The 19,893-nt window shown below is 40.9% G+C and overlaps 1 protein-coding gene across 2 annotated transcripts; it reads left to right on the forward strand.

Moving 5' to 3' along the window:
* Positions 1 to 767: 767 nt before the first annotated feature.
* On the forward strand, positions 768 to 19,578 carry srebf1 (sterol regulatory element binding transcription factor 1). 2 transcript variants are annotated; one of them, XM_053612660.1, is made up of 19 exons: positions 768 to 1,264; positions 3,519 to 3,983; positions 6,518 to 6,681; positions 6,774 to 6,920; positions 7,448 to 7,666; positions 7,773 to 7,887; positions 8,224 to 8,378; positions 8,569 to 8,764; positions 8,921 to 9,105; positions 9,292 to 9,553; positions 9,642 to 9,808; positions 10,630 to 10,798; positions 10,940 to 11,048; positions 11,779 to 11,888; positions 11,985 to 12,117; positions 13,992 to 14,157; positions 14,720 to 14,914; positions 16,714 to 16,825; positions 17,606 to 19,578. In XM_053612660.1, the coding sequence occupies exons 1-19, from the start codon at positions 1,159 to 1,161 to the stop codon at positions 17,824 to 17,826; spliced, it is 3,396 nt and encodes a 1,131-aa protein (XP_053468635.1). In that variant the 5' UTR covers positions 768 to 1,158; the 3' UTR covers positions 17,827 to 19,578. The 2 variants fall into 2 exon arrangements, with proteins under 2 accessions (XP_053468635.1, XP_053468643.1); XM_053612668.1 differs by having other exon boundaries at positions 794 to 1,264; positions 3,546 to 3,983.
* Positions 19,579 to 19,893: the final 315 nt, after the last annotated feature.

Raw genomic sequence — 19,893 nt, forward strand, 5'->3', positions numbered from 1 at the left:
ACGAAGTAATTCCCTGTTTATCTCAATATCTGATTTATATTTGAACATAGTTTAAATATTCAACAATAAATACATTATATTTTATTATGGATTATAATTAGTAGGATCATGAATGAACTGTGTAGTGTACAATTTTGTTATTCTATTATTATTATTATTATTATTATTATTATTATTAGATATAACCTTGAATTCATCCTTATTATTCTAAGAGAAAATGCATGATGTAACCACGGCAGCCACATTCGTGATGTCATATCACCCCATTCCGTTTCTGCCTTCCTATTGGCCAGTTTCTCTGGTTCTACAGGCGGAGTCGAGTCTGCAGATCAGAGAAGCTTGAAGCTCGATAGCCCTCCCGTTGCGCATTCTGATTGGCTGTGTAAGACATACCCACCGCGGCCATCACGGAGCTGTTGGGAACCATGTTGGACGTGTTGTAAACAAGCGAATTGCCGCTTGTTTTTAGTCGTGATTTTTATTTCAAGTGTTTAGTCTACGTTCACTTAAATCACTATAATTGTAATAATTATAATCATAGTAATAAAAATAATACATTCCCCGACGTGTTGGTGTATTACTTGGCATAACAGGTTAGGATCATATGTATAATGCTACTGTAGAACCTGGTCAGAAAACCAGACATTTTTATCAGAGACAAATAATCCCAAACAAGCTTCATATCTATTTACGTGATACAGTCGTTGCTCCATAGCGAGACAATTAGTGCAAACTAACATCGTGCAATTTAACCCATGAAGATCATTGGAATAGCGTTGACATGCTTGAAGGTAGCGTGGGAAACGTGACGTAGACAGAGAGCTGCACTTTGATTGGTCGCAGGAAGTGTCACTCGCGCGTGGGTCTCTCTGGGGTTTGCTCGTCCCGTCAGCACGCAACTGTTTAGACTGTTAACTCTGTTTAGGCAAGTTTGTCTTGTGGGCCAGTGTGGAAATGGCAGCAAGCATGATGTTGACAGATTAGGAACAAAGTTGGATTTTTCTGAAGTCTGAAGAGTCTGTTTTTAAACAAATGTACCTGTACATACAGTCGGGTTCTACTTGCAAGAAGTTTCGAGTTTATATGGAATAACGCATTGTCTTTGGATCTGAATATTATACAAGTCAGCTGTAGCGAGAGAAGCGAATCTGCGGGAAAATGAATAATTTGTCTTTTGACGACCCGTCACTGGATAGCTTGGATCCAAGTTTATCCCTAAATGATCCAAGTGATATTGACACAGCTCTGCTGAACGACATTGACGGTAAGATGAGCTGTTTGAGTCAGTTTCCTAACCTACTTATTTACATTTTAATCGTGATTAGTTAAATAAATAGTCAAAGATGTATTGTGTGTTTTGACTTGATCAAGCCAAGTCAGCCTGGCAGACAATTACATGTCTTAGACAAATGCAGAAACAACATGGAGGGACGTTATAACGTATATGTTATCATTTTAACTGTTGATGCGATTATTTTGCTTGCCCTTATCTAAATATTGTGGTTAATATGCGTTATGAAGGGAAGAGTCGTATGCACAAGCACCTCGTGACTGTCTATAATGCCTAGTATTGCAATACAGAACCATATAATAGTGAGCACACATGCACCTGTACACACAGGGTGTCTATATATCAGTTCTGAAACACTAATAAATCAGTTGGCGTTGGGATTTTAAAAAGGTTTCTCGAATAGAAATTAGAACTGTGTCATGTGTAGCCATTGTTTGAGTTATAAGTTGCATTGTCCTGGCCACGCCCCCGCGAACTTACGCGCATGACGCCACCAGAGGTTACTTCCGTTCATTCCCCTTACTGTGTCAGGGTAGTTAAACACCATCGTTCCTTACAATCATTTCTGCAATTCAGACATCCGATTTCACGCTGCGTTTATCATTTTACGGCCAATCTGAATATTTTCCATTTTATTTTTAATGCACAAATAATTAGTGTGCCTGATGATCATTTTTTAAAAATGATGTCGCGTTTAAGATTTGTATTTTGGTATGGTGTGAGGAACGTATAATGTTTTTGAGTATACATTTGAATGTCTGTCTTTCTAAAACGCGAGCCGTTGCACACAATGAAGCTGGATAACCGCGAGTAACCCCAGTGTCCGATAGTAACCCGTTGTCTGTAGAGCTCAGCGCGCGCTCCTCCCACCGCCTGTGTTACTGTAATGCTGAGCTCGCGCGCTCTGTGATTGGTCGAGAGCGATCACCTCATCCAAAACAGTGGTGTACAGATTCCTGTCAGGGCTGTGCACAGACCTGCATTGAGCATGTCGTTCACACACATGCAAATATAACCTGCATGTAGGTTGCATAAATAATAAACAGATTAATGAGGTGAATTGAGGTATCTTTTTAAGAAACAGTAGTACACTGTAATGTATACAACTTCTTCCATTATGCCAAATATACCTAATCAGCCAAGATGTGTCTGCTTTACTTTCGCACCTACATTGCTAATGTTTCTAACAAGGACAGAATCTAATAAAATAAAATAAAATAAAATAAAATATGTAAATCAACATGAAACTACACTGTTATCATATCAATCATAACTGTGGCTGTAAAATCTAGGGCACAGATATTTCCTGAGGTGGCAAACAATGTTCTTCTATGTATTCAGCTTCAGTAAAAGCTGTATTTTAGTCAGGGTCCCAGAGGATCTGGAGAATATCCCAGGAACACTATTTGAATATGCCTTGGATGAGACACCAGTCCATTGCAGGGCACCATACATACACACATACACACACACACCTCTACAGACAGTTTAGTGTTGCCAATCCACCTACCAATATGTTTTGAAAGGTGGGAGGAAACCAGAGAACCCAGAGGAAAATCAAACAAACATGGCAAGACAGGTGAGAGACACACAGGCAGTAATCTGAGATCAGGATCGAACTAAAGGCCCTGGGGAAACTGTCAGGCAGCAACACTACCTGCTGCACCACAATGCCACCTAAACTATATATAGAAGAAGCAAATGATTCTGGCTTCAAGATGGCTGCCACTATTTTAAGTGACAGAAGCAAGAAAGAAAGTCCATTTTAGGTCACAACTCGATTAACCTTCAGATAACTTGGCTGTCTCTATGTAGTATGAACTACTTATTGCAGTAGGGGAGAATTCTGTTAATTTAGTTTGACATTTTTTGACAGACTTTGTAGCTAACGCTTCATTTGAAATGAAACCTTAAATAATTTACATGTGACTCTTCATTAAATAAAAGTTTGGGCGAAAAGCTCTCTTGCAAGGCACCAAGTTTCGGTGAAGGGATATCTTAATGCTGCAGCATATAAAGACATTTTAAACAATTAAAATGTGTGCTTCCAACAATTCTAAACAATTGTGTGCTTCCAACTTTGTGCTAAAAATTTAGGGAAGGCCCACATTTGGTTGTGATGGTCAGGCATCCACAAACCTTTGGCCATACAGTGCATATGTATGAAGTCATGTTTTACTAGTCCGAGTGAATATTTAATGTTATAGTAACCACAATTTCTCAACAGCTTGCCTCTCCCTTTTACCTCTCCCAGACATGCTCCAGCTCATCCACAACCAGGAGATGGAGTTTAGCAGCTTGTTTGATCACACCTCCTTTCCACCACCAGCTCCAACGAATGACCTTTCAGCCCTGGCTCCTTCCAGCTTGGCTCCCACTTCCCGCACTTCCTCCACCTCTTCTTCCACCTCGTCCATCCTGAGCAACAGCCCACATCTGGATGCTCTGCTGGGTCCCCCTGTCAGCCGCAACCCTGCCACCCCAGACAAGACCTTCCATGCCCCAAACTTTCAGCAAACTCCCTCCCCCCAGGTGACCTCTCCACCTGTCACCCCAAGCCAGGTGAAGCAGCCCAAAGCTCAAACAGCTCAACCTGTGCTTCACCCACCAAGCCAGGCTCCCCAGAGCCCTACATTCACCTTAAAGCCTCAGCAGCCTGTGACCAGCTACGCAAACCAGAATGGATTCACTGGTATGGGTGCTTTAGTTTTATCATTTATATTTAAACATTAAGCTTGAGAGATTGTAGTAGAATATCCTAGATTTTTTTTACTTATCATGCTAGATCGTTACATCATCCAGCAATGATGTTCATCAACAAATCACACAAATAAAATCTTGTTTAGCAATTAGAGGTCATCATTTTTAAGATCTTACTATTCTGTTTAAACATGAAGCTCCAATCATGACCTTTCGATTACTACATTTAGCTTTAGTAATAACTAGGTGCATCACATTTTGTAATGGCAATTACCATCGAGGTGTTTCATTCCATCTTTCCTGATTCTTTCCTTTCTTGTTCCTTTCTTGTTCCTTTTATCAGTTGAACTTGACAATGGGTGTAAAATATAATAATCACAAATACACTACCAGTTCAAAGTTTGGACACACTAGATTACAATAAATATGTGTTTTTCATTCTCTTAAAGGCTTATGGTTGGAATTTGTTTCTAAGACCAATGTTAATAGTGAAGTTAATGTCCATGTGTAAGTTTATTACTGAATGAAAATATCAAAATGTATTTTTAACAAGTAGTTCTTTCATGAAATTAAATTGTTTTCACTTCAAACTTAGTAGAAGCAGTGAGGAGCTTGGTCTGTTTCAGAACATTCTGAAGCTCCCACATGAAGCCTATTGAGAAGATGCCAATATAAAGATTTTAAAATGTATAATAGTTTGATTTATTCACCACTTTTCTTGGTCAGTGCATAATTCTTTACATGTTATTTTATAGTGTTAATGTCTTCCAAAAAAAAAAAAAAAAGGGAAAACCCTTCCATGAGTAGGTGTGTCCAAAGTTTTGACTGGTACATCATTTATATGTAAATTAAATGTCCTGTAGCAGCTGTTGAGGCTGGACAGTTGCTTCTCCAGTACATCTGCTATAACTGGTGTTTCTATGAAACACTGAATTGACTTTGGGTCTGTAAAAACCAGGACAGGAGAAAGCACCATCTTGTCTAATCTGACACTCCTGTGATACAACAGAATGTTAGAAAGGAAGGCAGGTGGAGTGGCCCTTTGCTCCATATTGCTATCAAGGCACTGTGTTTAGCTCTCAGACCATCAGTGTATTGCCCTCTGTGTACCTGTCTGTGAGTCTCTGGAAGTCTATTAATAATGTAATGCTTTTACAATGTAAAGTGCTTTGAGTGCCTAGAAAAGCATGATATAAATCTCAGGAATTATAATTAGTAATTATTCTTATGTAGGTCAAATTCAATCTCGCCATGGGAAAATGGTCCAAAGACCACAGAACAGGTCAAGGTACACAGACACGTTGTTTGATCACAGTCTGAGTCATCATTGTAGTTGATATGACTGACCCTGAGGTAAATGTAAAGTGAGATGCATTCATTGTGTATTAGTCATCAAATAGTGAAGATGTAATGTTCAGTTGGATTTTTATATGATGTGCATGATGTCTTTTCAGCAGTAATTGTGGCTTGATTATCTTAATGTTGCATGTTTATTGTGGGATTTATTGCCACAATATGCAATAGAACAACTGCTCAGACACCTGTGGCCCACAACTACGTATAATTCACATTTGGCTCCAGATCACTAGTCTTTATCAGGATATTACTTTTTATAATGACTTATAAAGTAACAAGGTAATTAAAAAAAAGTACATTTAAAAAAAAAAAAAGAAGAAGAAGAAAAAGTGCTGCAGTATTTGTGTTTGAGAACTGTATAGTTCATATGGAAAATATGTTTTGAAACATCTTGGGCCATATTTCATAGATTCTAGATCCTGAATATCACTTTATTTGTTTGCACTGATTACATTTTGTACAATGTTTGATTCAGAGCATTGGAGGTCATTTGCCTTGTTACCTCATCCTTTTAACTATCTGATTCAGCTAAGGGTTTTGCCCAACATATTCATAATATTCATTTAGCTACTGGTCTTAATAAAAGCCCCATGGTAGAGGTAACGGTAGAGCTCCAGTGCTGTATGTGACCGTAGGGTGTGCACTGCCAGTTTTTCAACATCTGGAGTTTAGGTTTTATTACAGTTTAATCACTATCATTACTGCAGACCAAACCAAATAATACAGAATAGCAATTCAATGAGAAAAGATCTTTGTGAAATTAATTACACCGTTTACAATGAAACTCTTAAATCCTAATGGGACTCTAGGTAAGTGCTTTATTAAAGGGTAAAGCTGCTAAGCCCATATATAAAATATTCGGACAATGCTACTGTTAACTGTAAAACATAAATATGTATCACTCTACAAGCGCAAACGTGTACTGATAGACATGTTGGTGTTTGGCCAGTTAGGTTATTTGAGCTCCTTAAGTAGGTTATAATTTAAATAATAGAAGCTGCGTACTGTAGTACAGCTAAATTACATCCAAAAATATAATGTAATCTTATAATTCTTCTAACTGAGTATAAAGTGAAAATTACATTATAATAATAATTGATTTATCTGTTTATTTATTTTATTATTATTTTTTTTTTTTACAAGGAATAACATTTAAATTGTAATTTGCAGTAGTCCCTCAGCAGGGCTCTTCCCAGCCTGTGCCCATTGCTGCCAGCTCTCCACAGAGCGTTCAGCCGGTTGCCATCCAGGCTCAGGTCCAGAGTCTGTCCACATCTCCCATCCTCACCACCTCCTCCAGTCCTCCAACACAGACTCACGTCCAGCAAGTTCCTGTAAGTGTGAATACATGTACATGCTGTGATGTTTACTGAGTTCTGTATTTCACCATGCAATTAATATTGTGTGTGTGTGTGTGTGTGTGCAGGTCTTGTTGCAGTCTCAATTCATCAAAGCAGACTCTCTCCTCCTCACCACCCTGAAGCCGGACGTGTCCATGGTAACTACAGTAGCATCTCCATGCATCACGTCTCTGGTTACATCCACAGCTCCAATGCAGAGCACCTCACTGCAGGTAGCGCTCCTGAACCTCCATCCAGTTTCTCACTTATTAATCATTACAATAAAAGCGAACAATATCCTGTAGCATTTGTATGCCAATGCTTTGTATCGGTATTGTAATCCAGAAGACTTCTCACCACTCTTTCTAGAAGCCTCAGTAGATTATATCACTCCCTTCACTATTACTAGATATTAACCATGAATAATAAAGTGAACTTTACCGCGCTAATCAATAGGCATAGAGCAATAAACTATGAATAACAGGCAGAGACTTTCTTTTCTATTAGCTACTCATGGTGCATATTGTTAACAATACATAATGCGTTGTAATAAATAGTGCTGTGAAGTTTAATACATTTTCATAAATAATTATAACAAATTGTATAATACCTTATTAATGAATAATAACATATGAATGTGTGTTAATAGTATGTTATATTATTTCATCTACTGTATGTTACTGTGTAGCATGTTGTTTTCCATATTGTTGGTTGGTGTTTTATTTATATTAACTTTCTCACTTTCCCCCCTCTCTCTCAGGCTCTGATGAATGGTGGGACTATCCTGACCACAGTTCCAGTCATGGTGGACACAGAGAAGCTGCCGATCAATCGTATAGCCATCAGCGGCAAGCCAGGTATGCAGATCCAAAAAGGCGAGAAGCGCACAGCACACAACGCCATCGAGAAGCGCTACCGCTCCTCCATCAACGACAAGATCATCGAGCTCAAAGACCTGGTGGCTGGCACGGAGGCTAAGGTCTGCCTTCTACCGCCTTCTTTTCTGTTCAAATATAATGTGTATACTGCCTTCTCCAGACATTTGGGCTTCAGTCGGTGAATGAATCTCCCTGCCTGTGTTCCAGCTGAATAAATCTGCAGTGCTGAGGAAAGCCATCGACTACATCCGCTACCTGCAGCAGGCCAACCAGAAACTAAAGCAGGAAAACCTGGCTCTCAAAATGGCCAACCAAAAGAACAGTGAGTCCATCAACGTAACATGCATGCACTTCTGTAATGCTTCAGAAGTAAAGAGAATAGCTGCTTTTGTGCCTCAATGGCTGGTTCCACCACCAGGTCTTTACTAAGGCTGTCTTAACGGCTAAAAAAGGCTGACGCATACATGTAAAAATAAAAATAAAAACTATGATAGCTGCTAAATAGCCAGTGTGCTCTTTGTTATATTGCTTCAGTCTTCTTCATTCTACAAGCAATAGAAAAATATAACTTGAAAAACTATTATTTTTTTTTTATAGTCAGATTAAACATGAAACCATACTATAAACTTTAGCCTGCTGTTTTTGTGCTTGTGTACAGAGTCTCTGAAAGACCTGGTGGCCATGGAGGTGGACGTGAAGAATGAACTTCCCACTCCTCCACCCTCCGACGCCGGCTCGCCCGAACCCAGCGGCTCCTTCTCTCACTGCAGCAGCGACTCGGAGCCTGACAGTCCCATGGGAGAGGACAGCAAGGTAGTACGTCTGTCTAGGTTTTTCAGCCTTGTACACCTAAGTAAATGTTCCATCGAAAAGAGGATCTTTTGGTTTTGTTTTTAGACCATGTTGATCTTGTGACTGCTTTCGGATTAGCAGTGCTGTCTGAAGGAATAACAGTACAGTGATGATTTCTGTATCTTTTTTTTCTGCTCTGTTCCCCTCACAGCCTATGTCCAGTGCTGAGAAGGCTGCTGGAGGGATGCTGGACCGCTCACGGATGGCTCTGTGTGCCTTCACCCTCCTCTTCCTCTCTTTCAACCCGCTGGCGTCTCTGATGTGTGGGAGCCAAAGCAGGACTGGAGAAGCTGTTCCTCCGGGCCACTCAGGAACTGGCAGGACCATGCTGGCATTTGATAACGCAGGTACCGTCACCTGGAACATACAGGATGAATTCTGAAATCCAGTGCTGTCTCGTTTATTTACCGTTTTGATATATGTCAGGCTTTTACTAGACTGGATATGTGGATTCGTACACTTTGACATACACTATCAGCACTTATGGAGTGTGTATTCTGCAGCTGATTCGTGGGGCTGGATGGACTGGATGCTGCCCACTCTATTGGTGTGGATGCTAAATGGTGTTCTGGTAGCTGCTGTTCTGATTAAGCTATTGGTGTACGGAGAGCCTGTCACTAGACCACACTCGGAATCCTCCGTCCTCTTTTGGAGACACCGTAAACAGGCTGACCTCGACCTGGCCAGAGTGAGCCCCCCCCCCCCCCCCCCCCCCCCCACACACACAGAAACACTTGTTTAGATCTGGTAGGGAGAGCATTTTAATCCTCGTGATAATGATTTTATTAAATTAAATTAGATCTGATGCCATTAATATCAGTCAGTTATCTAAATCTCCAGTGTTGTCTGTTTTCCTCTCCTCCTTTCCATGCAGGGAGACTTTGCCCAGGCCTCTCAGAACCTGTGGACATGTCTGAAAGCTCTTGGTCGTCCTCTGCCCACCTCTCAGTTGGACTTGGCGTGTGCTGTGCTCTGGTCCACCCTGCGTCTATGGCTGCAGAGGCTGTGGGTGGGCCGCTGGCTGGCCTGCAGGGCTGGAGCTCTGTGTGCAGATCGCCCCCTGCAGGAGGATGCGCGCAAGAGCAGCCGTGACGCTGCCCTCGTCTATCACCGCCTGCACCAGCTGCACATGACCGGTGAGAGAGAGAGTCTTAGCACATAGCTGATATCTTGTTATATTCATGCAGGTGCTGCTGAGACTGAACGCTTCGTATGTGTCTGTAGGGAAGCTGGGCGGTAGTCACCTGTTCGCAGTGCACATGGCTCTGAGTGCGGTGAATCTAGCCGAGTGTGCTGGAGACTGTCTGTCTGTGGCCACGTTGGCAGAGATCTACGTCTCCGCTGCCCTGAGAGTAAAAACCAGCTTGCCCCGCCTGCTACACATCACCTCTGTAAGAACACTCATTGTGCTCTCTTCACCCCCATCCCCCCCCACCCCAAACCCACGCCCTCTCTCTCACACACAAACTCTGACTCACTCTCCCTTTGTGTCTGTCTGTCTGTGTTAACATGTAGGCTAATCATCCATTAATAATCAGATTTAATAAAAAATGCATAAAGCTAAAGTGGAACAGAATAAACTATTTGACATTTCTGTCTGATTAACCCCTTAAAAACTTGACTTTATTATTCAGTTGTTCTTCTAAAAGAATATTATTCAGTAACTAGCATGGATTATTCATTAAAACACCACGCTAAAACACACAGGGGAGGTGTGTAGTTCCTGAGAGTAATGTAGAGGAATGTACAGTATGTCTGGACCCACTGAGGCATCCTGGGGCTTTATGGAGGATATTATATTTAATAGAATACAGATCGTTAGTTAATACTAATCGAACGCTAATCAGTAGACACCAGACATTTGCATCTGAATACTTGTGTACTTTCTGTGCATTTGCAGCATAATCACAATACAAACGGACAAAGCTTTCGGAGATTTTTAAACGAACGTGAGGTCGAATTTGTGAGGCCGATGCACATGCGTTGAACTCGCTGTCCCTCCGTGCATGTGCGTGCATTTGGTTTGTATAACGTATGTGCAAACGGATTTTTTTTAACAAGGGTGCATGTAAACCGTGCGTTCAGTATCAACATTTAGAGCAAATTCCTTTGTATTGACACACCTGCACACACCGTGTACGCAGCCTGTGGGACATTCACATCTCTCTCCTTGTCCCTGACTGTCCATGTCTCCTTTTGTCCCTCTCTGTAGCGTGGCTTTCTGAGTCGTGCTCGACAGGCCTGTCTGTCCCCCAGTGGCAGTGTTCCTCCTGCCATGCAGTGGCTCTGCCACCCTCTGGGCCATCGCTTCTTTGTGGATGGTGACTGGTCTGTACGCAGCACCCCTAAAGAGAGCATCTATAGCCAGGCTGGAAACACCGGTGAGCACTTTTATATTTCATCGTACACTGTGGTAAAGTCAAAAAAGCAGCCTGATATCTATAGCTCAGTGGTGGTGAGGTATTGTGAAGTGTGCACTTATAAAGGCTCACACTTCTGTTTATATTCTGTGTTCGTTTCAGTGGATCCTCTAGCTCAGGTGACTCAGGCGTTCAGGGAGCACCTGCTGGAGAAGGCTCTGTACTGTGTCGCTCAGCCATGCGGAGACAAGAGCCCCAACGAGGGACAAGGGTGAGTCACGGCAAGCTCTTTTTCACAGTTTCTTTTTTAACTCTCTGCACTCCAGACCTCAGCGTTTTACTCCCCGCTTTTCTATCCGAGGCATATTAGGGCTATCAGAACAAGTTTCCCTGATTGGATATTCATCTTTGTTTATCTATTGGGGGAAGAAAAAAAACGTCACAGGTTTAAGAGCCCACATTCAAGAGATATCACAAGCTTCCAATTTACGTTCCCGTCCAACTCAAACTAGTAATTAACCAGTTTTCTGAAAGCTCTGACTCAACAGTGTGTGATGTTGCATTTTTTATATATATATATATATATATATATATATATATATATATTATATATATATATATATATATATATATATATATATTATATATATATAATAATAAAAAAAGGTGTCAGCTTGCATGTGTCAGGATTTAACTCTGTACATGTCTTACTGGCATTCTTTATCCTTTTACTAATATTGGCCGAGTGGAATCTTAAGCCTTCGTGTCGTAATTACTGGAATTCTTACATGATGTGTGAGCACAATGATGCGTTTTGGTTAAATAAATTCATGCCTGCTGTGGTTTATGCAGTATTAAAATTCAAATGCAATTTTTAATGAATTTGATAGGCACTGTGTGCTTATACGTACGTGCACGTGTTCTTCGGTGTGAAGGTGTAAACACATAGCTGTGTGTGGTGTTGTGTGGATGCTGTTTGAATCATATATGTTGTCCCACAGTGAGTACTCGGATGCCTTGGAGTACTTGCAACTGCTGAACAGCGCCTCTGACGCTGCAGGAGCGACCACACAGGCCTTCGCCATCGGCTCCAACATGGCCACCATCACCGGTCAGTCACACGTCAGCTATTTTCAACAAAGCCGAGAGTGACATGTTTTTATCAGTCAGGTTAATTGAAGTTTTTGTACGTGTGTTTGGCATCTAGGCTGTGACCCTCACTCAAAATGGTGGTCGTCGGTTGCCGTGGTGATTATTAACTGGCTGCAAGGAGATGACGTAGCGGCAGAGAGGTTGTATCCAGCGGTGGAACACCTTCCACGCAGTCTTCAGTCAGACGAGTACGTATTTCTCTCTCTCTCTCGCTCTCACACACACACACACTCACACGCGCGCATATCAGTGCTTGAAAATTTATATGTACCTCTTTTTACTAGGGAGATAGAATCTTATTCTAATCATGATCATGATTATTGGCTTCTTCAAATAATGAAACATAATTTAGTTAAAGTTAGTTGGCTAAAGTCTGATATCAGCATTGACTGACGCTGTTGTCTAATTGTATTTATATTTAGCAGTTAAAAAGTGACTTAAGTCTGGGGCACATTACAAATGGATGCATCCTAACCAATGTTGAGAATGTGAGAGACCTCTGTATCATCCAAATCATCAAACCACTAACACTTCAAAATCTTCCCCGAATAAAACACCACACCACTGAGTCACAACCCGGAATCTTGTGATCTTGTCACTGATTATGTAAAAGGAATAAACCCGATGGCGGAGTGCTGTTATAGAAAGCTAGTCAGCGATAGGGTAGTGTGTCCGTAACACATTTTTATTAATTAAAGAACGACATACTTTTTAATCCATGTATCTTTACATTTAATGTTGTGGAAAGTTCATTAAAGAAAATGAATCAACTATTTATGACCAGTCAGAATTGAGAATTCGACAGCACTGTGGTATAATAGTCTTTATACAGTCTTTGTGATTTATAAGATGGATAACTATGGTTCTAAAACTGCTGAGCTCCATTCAAAGCCATTGTAAAATCCTTGGTGTGTGTGTGTGTGTGTGTGTGTGTGTGTGTGTGTGTGTATATATTAAGTTTGACTGCATCACACATGTTGCTTAGTAACCAAAGATTACTCTAAACAGACTACATTAACTGTGTTACTGGCATAAAATATAAAATAATCCTGCTCACATTTAAATCACTTCATGGTTTGGCACCTTTCTGTCTCAGTGCACTGTTTCTCCCCTCCAACCCGACCCGCTCTCTCAGGTCCTCTGAGCTTGGACTTTTCTCTGTTCTTAGATTTCGTCTCTCAACCATGGGTCTTTCAGTGTTGTAGCACATAAAATCTGGAATTCTCTCCCTCTCACTCCTCGCAGCATCACATCCATCTCCGAGGTCAAATCCCAATTAAAAACGGATCTGTTTTCTCAGTGTTCTCTGTCCTAATCTGTTATGCTGCATTTTCTGAGTGACTGTACTGTGTTTTTTTTTTTTTTTCTTTTCTGTGTTTGGTTGCTCTTTGTTTGTCACATTGTGTGTTTGTCCACGATTGTTCATTGTTTATGTATTGTTGTATTGTAAAGCGTCCTTGAGCTCTGGAAAGGTGCTGTGTAAATGAAACATATTATTATTATTATTATTATTATTATTACTGAGGAATTGTTTATTGTAAATTTTATTCGTGATGATAATTGAAATCTTTACAGTGCTTTTTATCATGGGTTTTATAATTTTATCATAAGGATGCTCTTGCCCATGATAAAATCTCTGTAAAGCATGCCCTAATGGCTTAATGCTTCAGTTTCAATCTGTGAGTAGATTGGAAAAGTTAAGATTGGACTTTACAAACCCAACACCACAGGATGGTCTGGAAAGATAATTGTTTAAAACCAGAATAAAAAGGGGAGGTCAGGAGGGGCAAATCAGCATCAAAATCCTGATGACCATTTTAGACTTTATTACCTTTCAACCAAGAAGGCCTTGTAATTCTTGAGATTTCGTGTTAATGCCCTCAGTGCTGATTCTCCATCAGACATCACTTCATCAGACATCACTTCATCAGACATCACTTCATCCTTAAGCTCTGTATCTATGTCGAGGTCTTTTGGAGTGCACCGTATGTCTGTGCTGCTTTGTTCTATGTCCCTCCTTCTGACTGTGTGTGTGTGTGTTTGTTGTTTTTTTTTTTTGCAGAAGTTCGCTACCCAAAGCCTGTTTGAACATGTTTAAAGCAGTGCGCGCCCTGCTGGCCAAACCAGAGAACAGACAGCTGAGCCTGAGCTACTGTGAGAAAGCCAGCAGCCTGTTCAGAGACAGCCTCAATCTGGGGCCACACTGCAACAGCAGCACTTTAGACAAGGTACAGCTATACACACGTGTACACACACACACACACACACACACACACACACACAAGCTGGGCTCAGTCATAACTAGTGGAAAAACCCTGGGGAAACTCGCTCACTGTACAGTATGTGTGTATTTAAGTAGGACATCAGGAGTTATGAGTCCACAGTTAGAGGTGAACTCGTCCTGTCTTGGCCTGAGCTGTGGTGCATTGTAGTTGCATTGCATGTGACTGAACAGAGTGCAATGTTCTTGCAGTGCAACACAGAGCTGAGCTGCTGCATAGGTATCTGCCATTCTCAATGGAGCATTTATTGAACACACACACACAACAATTTAAACTGTGTTGAAATATCTATTATAAACATCTTGCACTATCTGCTCTTGTTTTTAAAATGATTCTTATTATTATTGTTATTGAGGTCTGGATCAAGTAAACAGTTCATTAGGCTTATAACTAAACATATACTTAGTTTGAGAACCAAGATGCTGCTTCTGATTTCATCCAAAGACACTGCTAACAACTGTGTTTGACTCTTGTCTCTTTCCCCTTCTCTCTGTCTCTATGCCTGTAGTTGGTGCAGTTGTTACTGTGTGATCTGCTGCTGGTGACGCGCACCAGTCTATGGCGAGAGCAGCAGATTTGTTCTCCAGCGTCCCCTCAGCAGAGCTCGACTTCGGCTGCTTCTCCCGCCGAGCTGCAGGGCTTCCAGCAGGACCTGAGCTCTCTGCGCAAACTTGCCCACAGCTTCCGACCCGCCATGCGTAGGGTAAGACACATACACACACACAAACACGCGACTCATACATGCACTGTAAATACATGAGCACACAGATCTGCTGCTGCTCCACTGCTGATGAAGGATACCGAGACGAGGCATGTGGCCACAGCTGGACACAGTTGGAGCGGATTCCAGCTCTTGATCTGGATTTAGTGATTTAGACCCTCTCATGCTGACACGCTGGTATTTTCCTCATGCTTAGCGCTGAAATAGGCCACCGCTCTGAAAAGCGCTGAGTGCTGGGGAGCTGTTTTTAACCGCTGTGGCTTGTGTGAGAAGTGGAGTTCTACATCAGCATTCTAGTCAAAAATAGTACTTGCAAGGCATAATTTGTCATCCTCAAGATTTTGCAAACTTTTCCCGCTTATGTTCTGTTTTGCTCCAATTAATTGTCTTTTAAAAAAAAAAAAAGAAGAAAAAATTAACATGGGCAATTGATTTTTGTAGTAATGTATGAAAGTTATTTTATTTCCTGAATGGGCAGAGAATACTGTACTCTGTGTGTTACGTTGCCCTGTGATGCAGCATGAGCAGCAGTTTGAAAAGATGCTGTGCTGAATTAATATTAATATTGATATTAACAAAATTTTAGAGCCGGGAGACAACTGAATGGAATTTTGTACTGATATTGATATTATTTCATTAGTTTAGAATTGATAGTGTTTTCTGAAAATACTGTATCGTCAGTATAGTAGTGTTATTTCAAGTTCAAGTTCAAGTGGTTTTATTGTCATTTCAACCATATTCAGCTGTTACAGTACTAGGTGAAACGAAACAACGTTCCTTCAGGATCATGCTGCTACATAAAACAACACACAAACAACACACTGAGACGACACAGAACTAAATAAGAGCTACACATTTCTACACAAAGGGCACATGAAGATGTGTGCTAAAAACACAGGACAGTACAGTAACTATTAAAACAGGACACTAGGTACAGTAAGTGACAGTGTTGTGCCGACCAGTACACAGTTCTAGTGTTAGATATAACAGGTAGTGCAAAAGATAGGTGCCAAAGAGTAACAGTATAATTTAAAAATGCTATAAATGTGAACATAACATGCTATGATTTAGTCTTCAGCAGATTAGCTTATACCAAATATGGGCATAGCAGTTATTGTGGTAGCAGCCAGGTAAAGAGTATAACAGTGACAGTAAATTAAATACTATATTTTTATAAATACAGTAGCAGCAAAACTGCAACAGACTCAATGCAGGAATGTGCAGCCTTCTTGCTAATGAAAAAGCTTTGGGGCCAGGAGCAATCGCGATTGGTTTAAAGCATGGCAATCAATGGAAAAAGACCAGAGACAGAGCTTACTGTACTTTCAGTTAAATGAACAATGAGCGTCTCGTCTTGACATAAAAAAAGGAACTGATGTCAGTCAGATTTACACATGATTGACCTGTTTGCGTATGGATCCTTTTAAACTGTACTTTTATATGTAATATGTTTCTTTTGTAATCACACTGCAGGACAGAATGACTGACACATAGTTCATATCGAGGTTCTGTGTTACATATAATATTGTAATATTAACAGTTTGTTATATTACTTCACTCTAATAAGAACTGTAGCAGAGCAGAGGACAGAGAGAGCTGCTGGGGAAAGTGCTAGATAGAAGATGAAAGAGTATGAGACAGTAGAGAGCGGAAGAGACGTGTCAGCTTCTAAAGGAAGGATTAACCCCCATGGGTGTGCTGTCTGCCAGCTTGTTAAGTCTCTCTCTCTCTCTCTCTCTCTCTCTCTCTCTCTCTCTCTCTCTCTCTCTCTCTCTCACCAGTTGTTTCTGCATGAAGCCACTGCCAGGCTGATGGCAGGAGCAAGTCCAACACGCACACACCAGCTCCTGGACCGCAGTCTGCGCCGGCGTGTCACACCTGGAGGCAAAATCGGTGAGGACTTAGATGCTGAGCGTGGGTAGATGTGTTTGCATGCTTGTTTTCAAATATTCAGCCACAGAATTGTGTGTGTTCATGCATGCAGATGTTTACAAGTACTACGGAAAGAAGAGAAACCCCATTAACTCGACTCGCTTCTGAAAGAATTCGAGAGCAGATGGCAAACAATTTCAATACGTGACTAGATCATAAATTCATACCTACAGGCATTATAGTCTAACTGGTCTTAGAACGAGACATGAGAGACTAATCAATACTGTTCTTATATAGTTTTATCTTTCCAAGACTGGCACAAAGGAGTAAAAAGTTGTTTGTTTGTTTGTTTGTTTGTTTATTTATTTAGAAATAATCTTACTTACACTTTCCCACATGACTACATTCATAACACAACATTCATTGACATCCCCAACAACTGCCCCCAGACTTCCATTATAAGTAGGTAAACAGATTTTCCATACAGGAAGGAAGGTTAAATGATGGACTAGAGTAACTGAACATTAGACTGCAGATATAGTGAACAGTAATTAGGTAGAAAAACAACAGAGTATTCCGTTAACATGCTCAGTCCTTGTTCCCCATTACAATAATGAATCTATTTTCATATGTGGGTGTGTCTGCTTGTATGTTCTGAATATCCATTCAGTACAGATGTGTTTTTCCACCTATGTGATGTGTAGATGTTTAACATTCATTGTAACATGCATCTATATTTAGAAATCTATTCAGTGTCTCATGGCTGTGTGTGTGTGTGTGTGTGCGCGCGCGTGTGTGCAGAGGAGTGTGAGACACGGCCAGGCCAGCGTGAGCAGGCAGAGGCGGCCATGTTGGCGTGTTGGTATCTGCCTCCGTCGTTCCTGTCGGCCCCGGGCCAGAGGGTGGGGATGTTGGCCGATGCTGCACGCACTCTTGAGAAGCTGGGGGACAAACGCACGCTCCACGACTGCCAGCAGATGATCATCAAACTGGGCAGCGGGACTACGGTCGCCTCCACTTAGAGACAAATCAAAAGACTTTCAAACTCAATATCAGTTTAAAATTTTCTGTGCCACATTTTTCTGGCTACAGGCATTGGCCTTTATCAATTAACCAGCTGGTTTTAGTACGTCAGATTCCCCCCCTTCCTCCATTTGTTTATTACTTTTTAACTTCTCCATTTTTTTCTTTACAGCTATTATTTAAATAATTTAATAATTTAATCTGTTTGTCCTGACAAAATGCGGATGTTATTATGGTTAATGTTTTACATCTTACTTGAAGGTGCGGTCAGTAATTTTAAATGCAGAAATAGTTTTGTGAGATTTGGCAAAGTTCTCATCAGGTTTTAAGCAGCAGACCATTAACCATCAGCTCAGAGGAGAAACTCTGTTCTCTGTGTTGCCACGGGAGAAAAAATAAAACCGTATGGACACCAATATTGGTCACCATTCAGTCAATTAGAACCATAGATGTGTTTCTGCTTCCCTGTCGATCCTGAATTCACACTAGAATTCAGGCTTTCTAGCCTGTGCATGTTTTGGGTGTGTGGGGTTTTAGATTTAAAACTACCTTAAGCGGATTTCTCTTAAAATTACTTAGTACGCCTTTATGGTAATGTTTCACATATAGATGCAGTATGGGCCGCTGTAGTGTTCCTGTAATGAGGTGCTTTGTAAGCACCGGCTTTGTCCACTAGATGGCATTTTATTGAGCAGCATTGGATCCTTAGAGGTGGCGTTACAGGGTGATTGGACATGAATCATTGCAGTTCCTCTCAATGTGTAATACCGGCTTTCCACACACAGAACAATCCTTGTCTCCGGCTGTAATGATATGGTAGTGCATGTACATGTGTGTGCGTGTTTCTGTCTAAAGCAGTATCTCAGACACTTGTTTTTTTTTTATCTGCTGAGTCTACTGGTTTGGTACAGCATGGCCAGGAAATCAAGGCTTAATCTGTGTGCAAGGGAGCTAGGCGTTAGGGGGCATGATGAGTGTGATAAGATTTCCTTTTCATTACATCTGTACAGACCTTTCTAATCTGCACTACCCTTACTGGGACTGACTTCTACATGATTGAAGAGCGTATACGGCTTTACAAGATTCTTTTCTTGTAGTGTTTTCTTTGTATATATTTTTAAAGATGTGTATTTATAATTTTGTCTAAAGATGTGGGTGAACAGTATTTTATAGGAACAGAGAAAATGGGAGTACTTGGATGTTTCATCGGAACAGAGTGCTAGAGCAGAAAACATAACTTTATAAAGAAACAGAATAGTGGGGTTAATAAAGCTGACTGCCAGACAACTAATTCCATATATGTGGGGGGAAAAAAACTTCTACAGGGTGCTCATTCTTGAAGAGTCTTGTCCGTTTGCACTACTGAGCGAGGTGGCGGTTACTATGTGAAGAGCGCAGCTTCTGAACATACTTGGTGGTAAAATGTATGTATGGAATGACACCATTTAACAGTTACAAAAATATCTGAGCCAGTCTGTTTTGACAAAGTCGACCTTTTCGAAAACCCGGGTTTTTAGACACGAAAGTTATTTGAGAGAGCCCTGTCTGCATTCCACTTTCAGTCACTGTAATGTTTCAAATGCTCTTTGTTAAATTTACAGTCGTTTCAGAGGTTGTATTGTAAGTGGCAGACTCATGACCTGTATGCTAATCAGTGTGTAGTGCTCATAGTCCAAATCTGAACAGTCTGTCCAATTGTCAGCTCTTTGATTTATTCTTGAGAATGTAAATAAAAGTTCTTTTGTAACATATATGTATGATCTCTTGTGTGGTTTGTGTAACATACTTAAAAAAAAAAAAAAAAAAAAAAGGATAAATCCACCCGTAAATCGCTTGCATATTATTTATATTTATATTGAACATGTTAACCTAAAGAGAGCGATGCAGCAGCGCTTTAGTCCTTCAGTCTGTTCAACTCTGTCGCCTCCTCGTCTGTGCACGCTGCTCAAACAGTTCAGGTTCTGAAGGTTCCACTTTCATGCTAAATGCTGCTGTCAATACCCTTGTGCATCTTGTAGATCACTAACTAGCTGAGCGACTGTACTGAGTACCTGAAGTGAGTTCTG

This window comes from Ictalurus furcatus, chromosome 2, assembly GCF_023375685.1.
Source record: "Ictalurus furcatus strain D&B chromosome 2, Billie_1.0, whole genome shotgun sequence".
In the NCBI taxonomy this organism is placed as follows: domain Eukaryota; kingdom Metazoa; phylum Chordata; class Actinopteri; order Siluriformes; family Ictaluridae; genus Ictalurus; species Ictalurus furcatus.